Here is a 5,594-nt window from a genome sequence, read left to right as displayed (position 1 = left end):
TTTGATGTTGTAATGATGGAAATGCTTAACGGTTTTAGCAGAAATGTTTGCTTTCAAAGAGAGTGTGGGAGCAGGCAGTGATCGAGATAGTCAAAGGAAAAGGAGAGGCAGTATGGTCACTAACATGCTAGTGAACGCCTGGGTTTTCCAGTCATACATACTGGACCATTAAATGGTTGCTCAGCATACATTTTAGAAAAGGCTACTAGAATTTCCTTTCATATAGGCTTCACCAATGGCTAGGGGTATAGTTCAATGATAGAGAGCTTGGCCTAGCATATGAAAGACCCTGGGTTCGCTGCCTAGCAATATACCACACACACACACACAGCTTAGCTTAAATTGCCAGGTGTTTTCAAACCTTTAGCAAACCATACACATATTAAGTTAAAAAATAAGATTGTAAATGAAGAAATTGTAAAAGAGAGAAATAATCGGGGTATGTATTTCCAGCTGCCTCACTTATTTCTCATTCTGTCTTGTAGATTATTTAAACAGCCCTGGAGGTATATCACCATTGTTGGTGCATTTAAGAAACCTAACAGTATGACAGTGACCAGAACACTGAATCACCCAGACGTCTATGTATTCTGAATGGTAAAGATCCAAATGCTTCATTTGATCCTGCATTTATGTGGTACTGGTAATTTTTATTTTCATTATTGATAGTGATAATCTATTTCCCACTGAAATATTTAAGAGGTTCAGTGTTAATTCTGGCATTTAGAACTTAATTCAAAATCTCAGCCCCTAGGTGGCTGACATAGGAAGATCACAAATTCGAGACTAGCATATAGTGAGACCCTGTCTCAAAGAACAAAAAGATTCTTTAAAAAAAGCCTCCTATGTCAAGTCTCTCTACATCTGGGGCTAGAGGCATGGCTCAAGTAGTAGAGCACCTGCCCAGCAAACAGAGGACCCTGAGTTTAAACCCTAGTACTGAAAAAAACAAACATCACTTTATAAATCCGGTATGGACATGGTTCATGCATGGTATTTGATCTGTTTTGGAACAGCCCCTATTGTTGTAGAACCAATTGCTAAATAACAAAATTGCTTCTGAAAGCTAAACAATAGCTAGGTGCTTGGGGCTTTACACCTGTAATCTTAGCTACTCTGGATGCTGAGATGCGAAAAGACTGAGTAGAGAGATGGCTCATTAGGTGTCACACCAGTCTGGAGCAAAAAAAAAGCCAAGCAAGAGCAGACTTCAAGCCTCTGTACACACACAGAAAATACTAAACAACATGTGAATGTTTGGGAGCATTTTTATAGTAAAAATAGGGTGGTCTCCAATAGACATTATAATTTTATTATTTTTCCAATATTAGTATTAATAATAATTATTAATTTTTGTGTATTTACCAATCCCGATGCTTGAATTCAGGGCATGGGTACTATCTCTGAGCTTTTTTGCTTAAGGCTATTTATTGCTGTACCCCTTGAACCAAAGCTCCATTTTTTTTTTTACTGGTTAGAGGTAAGAGTCTCATGGACTTTCCTGCCTCGGCTGGCTTTGAACCACAATCCTTAGATCTCAGCCTCCTAAGTAACTAAGATTATAGGTATGAGCTACTGGTTCTGGGCTAAAGGCTCCATTATTAGGAAATACAGGCTCTATTTTGGACTGTGTCTGTCTTGTCTTCCTGTAGTACTTATCATTGAACTGAATTTAAATATGGTATTAACCTAATTCAGCCCCCAATCTGGCCTCATTTTACATAAAATTATTTTAGTTCGGTTTGAAAAGTCAGTTGAATTATTCTGCTTTCAAAACTTCTTTAAAAATGTCCGAATGATCTGATCTCTTCGAGCCTTCCTGATTGCTGACACCAGTTCATGGACGTGAGTAGCTATCAGGGGGACATCCTGGTAATGATTTTAGTGCTTGTTAACACTGGCACTCCCCAAGCATAGACAGTTCAATAATTACAGTCCAGGTTCTAAGTCCAGCATCTCAGTATATGCATGTTAACTGAGGACAACTTAGTACTAGGTTTTGGCAGCTGTGTCCAGGGTCCCCTCCCATGACCTCTCCCCTCATTCTACAACCTCCCTGTGGCTTTGATGCTATTGACTGTGGGTTTCCTGTAAAACGATCACTTCCTTTTATTAACCCACCTTGTTTCTCTTTTAAAAAACTGACCTGACCTTTGTAGCAGCGACACTGTTTTCTAACCTAAGAAGATGCTGTACAAGATTGCATTTACTTACATTATTTCTGTGTTGCTTTCAGTGCTGTTCTGCCTTTCGAGATGCTCTTGTTCCTCTGACACACCCCAACCTGTTTGGAGAGGAAAATCTTTAGGTACCCGAGCCTACCACTGCGGTCTTCAGAAAGGGAAGTCTCTCCTTGTCCTTTGAAATGCTGAAGAACTTACTGCGGAGGAGACTTTTTTCTTGTCCCACTAAATACTACTTTGTGCTTCTTGTTTTGTCTCTGATTACCTTGTCTGTTTTAAAGATCCATCAGAAGCCCGAGTTTCTAGGTGTCAGTCACTTGGATCTTACGGAAGAGAATCCTAGTAACAATGTCAACTGCACCAAAATTTTACAGGGTGACGTTAGCGAAATCCAAAAGGCCAAGCTTGAGATGCTAACGGTGGGGTTTAAGAGGCGCCCTCGGTGGACCCCGCAGGACTATATAAACATGACCAGGGACTGTGGCTCCTTCATCAAGACGCGCAAGTACATCACAGAGCCCCTGAGCAAGGAGGAGGTGGCCTTCCCAATTGCCTATTCCATCGTGGTTCATCACAAGATTGAAATGCTCGACAGGCTCCTGCGGGCCATCTACATGCCGCAGAATTTCTACTGCATTCACGTGGACAAGAAATCCGAGGAAGCCTTCTTAGCTGCGGTGATGGGCATCGCATCGTGTTTCAGTAACGTCTTCGTGGCCAGCCGCTTGGAGACCGTGGTGTATGCATCTTGGAGTCGGGTGCAGGCAGACCTCAACTGCATGAAGGAGCTGTACGCCATGCATGCGGGCTGGAAATACTTGATCAATCTGTGCGGCATGGATTTTCCTATTAAAACCAACCTGGAGATGGTTAGGAAGCTGCAGTCATTCAGGGGTGAAAACAACCTGGAGACAGAGAAGATGCCAGCCCATAAGGAGGAAAGGTGGAGGAAGCACTATGTCATCATGAACGGACGGATCATTAACACGGGGACGGTCAAGACACCGCCTCCCCTGAGCACACCTCTGTTCTCAGGTAGCGCCTATTTTGTGGTCAGTAGGGAGTACGTGAGATTCGTGTTAGAGGATGAGCACATCCAGAAGTTCATGGAGTGGGCGCAGGACACGTACAGTCCCGATGAGTACCTCTGGGCCACCATCCAAAGGATTCCCGAAGTGCCAGGTTCCTTGTCCTCCAGCAATAAGTATGACCTGTCTGACATGAACGCCGTGGCCCGGTTTGTCAAGTGGCAGTACTTCGAAGGCGACGTGTCCCGCGGTGCACCCTACCCGCCCTGCGACGGGGTGCATGTGCGCGCCGTGTGCATTTTCGGGGCCGGGGATTTGAACTGGATGCTTCGCAAGCACCACTTCTTTGCCAATAAGTTTGACATGGACGTCGACCTCTTTGCCATCCAGTGTTTGGATGAGCATCTGCGGCATAAGGCCCTCGAGAGGTTAGAACACTAAATGAAGATGTGCCTCCAGCCCCCCTCCTTCCTCTGCCTCTGTTCACGGAGGGAAGCTGGAGGGTCAGGGGAGCCGCACCAGGGAATGAGGTCTTGGGAGCAGGGGCCAGGATGGCCAGGAAGCAGCCTTCAGGACTGTTCACAACAACTCAGGGACTCGTGCCAAAATTATTTTGAGAATTTTATAGCCTGATCATTTTTCCGACATGGGTAAATTTATTGCCACACACAATCGTAAGGATACTGTGTATCCTGTAGGTTATGTAGAGATTTGATTTTTATTGTACATGATCCTTGTAAAGTAATTGATTTTGTGCTGTCATGTTGTATGGCGTAGTGTCTGAATGTTGTCTCAGGGAGCTTTCAACAGGCTTGATGTTCATGTTGCTGTCTTATTTTCCCTTATAATAGCACATAGGCATTTAGTTTGAAAGCAAGGGGAAAAAATGAGTTTCTATGTTAGTTGATTTCTATGAATCATCTTTTAAAATAGCTGTTTATCAGGTACAGTAGTACAGACCTGTAGTTACAGGTACTCAGGAGGCTGAGTCAGGATGATGGTCAGGCTCTCAGGAGTGTGGGACAAGTTGGCTATGGTCTTCTTCCCTCTCTTACTTTCTACCTCTCTACCTTTGTCTTTTTTAGTACTGGGAATAAGTCCAAGGCCTCATCTATGGTAGGCAATGTTCCTAGCCTGAGACCTTAACTCTAAGGCCAAAACAAAAAAGGTGTGTATATTCAAAGTATTGTTTGTTTACCAACAGTAACATTCAACTTTTCCCAATATTTCCTTTTATATCCCCCACCCGCCCCCCATCTCCCCAGCCTCTGTATCAAAGGGTGTGAAAAATTTTGCCATTTGAGAAACCAATATGGTCTTGATTCTCTGATGTGCTCCAGTTGACAGAAATCCATGCAGAAAACAGAGATAGAAGTAGGTCTGAGAGGAAGGAGAAGGAATCTATGTAGACTGATGATGATACTCCATGCTGAGCTTTTGAAACCAGCAACTACCACTGTCCCAGGGCTTTTGCTCATTGGATCCACTTGTGTCTGTGACACATTCCAGTGTCATCAGTGCCTTTGAAAGAACCAGGCCCTGCCCTGCCTTGGGTCTTGGTGTTCCTGTGCCCCCAGTGGTCATAAGCCCTTTGTAAGTTGTGTCTTCCTCTCTCAGAGACTTCAGTGGGGAGGGAGTGTTGCTCTGCTATTCAAGAGGCCTGTTGGAAGGCCTGGGAGGGGAACTTCAGATTTCACTCAGATTCACTCTTGGTATTGTCCACAGCACATAGTTTTTTACTCTCTCTGTTGTCACCAAAAGGTAGCACTGTATTCCATCTCCCATCCTAAGTAAAGATTTATTTTATTATTATTACTTTTGAGACTTGGGCTAAGTTGATACTGTCCAGCCAAAGAGCTGCTAGGAATGGCAGAGCTTTGTCATTTGACATTAGTCTTTACACAAGAACCAAACCTGTTTTTAGTTCAATGGTAAAACATAGCCCGTTTGAATTGTCCATGAGCTATTCATATCAGCTGGTTTTAAAGCAATCATTTTAAGTTTCATTTTACTGAAAGGTGTATTCTTTTTCAAAACGTTATCATCGTTTGTAAATGATAAGTTGTGTTTTGTGTTAGACCAAGAAATAAAACAACCAGTGTTGGACAAAAATCAACATTATTTGCTTAGAAACTCAAGAGACGATGTGGATGTAGGTGAGGGGTGGCAGGTGCACCCCTGCCACTCCCTCGATTAGTTTCTAAAGTATCTATCTATCTATACATATGTATATATATATATTTTTTTCCTTTGGTAGAGCTGTTTCTACTTGTAAGATAGAACATTATTTTCTTACCCTAAAGCCAATGATACTTGACATAATACTTTAATTTATAACTTATAGCTGTTTTTTTTTTCTTTTTAAAAATCAGCAAATCTACTA

At 42.7% G+C, this 5,594-nt stretch overlaps 1 protein-coding gene across 2 annotated transcripts; it reads left to right on the top strand.

Moving 5' to 3' along the window:
* Positions 1 to 485: 485 nt before the first annotated feature.
* Positions 486 to 5,349, top strand: Gcnt1 (glucosaminyl (N-acetyl) transferase 1, core 2). Of its 2 annotated transcripts, none has more exons than XM_013018379.1 (2): positions 486 to 597; positions 2,237 to 5,349. In XM_013018379.1, the coding sequence occupies exon 2, from the start codon at positions 2,366 to 2,368 to the stop codon at positions 3,650 to 3,652; it is 1,287 nt and encodes a 428-aa protein (XP_012873833.1). In that variant the 5' UTR covers positions 486 to 597; positions 2,237 to 2,365; the 3' UTR covers positions 3,653 to 5,349. The 2 variants fall into 2 exon arrangements, with proteins under 2 accessions (XP_012873833.1, XP_012873834.1); XM_013018380.1 differs by having other exon boundaries at positions 486 to 637.
* Positions 5,350 to 5,594: the final 245 nt, after the last annotated feature.

This window comes from Dipodomys ordii, unplaced genomic scaffold (assembly GCF_000151885.1).
Source record: "Dipodomys ordii isolate 6190 unplaced genomic scaffold, Dord_2.0 Scaffold40, whole genome shotgun sequence".
NCBI classification, from domain to species: Eukaryota; Metazoa; Chordata; class Mammalia; order Rodentia; family Heteromyidae; genus Dipodomys; species Dipodomys ordii.
Note: the sequence above shows the minus strand (reverse complement) of the source record. Positions and strands in the feature narration are given on the sequence as shown.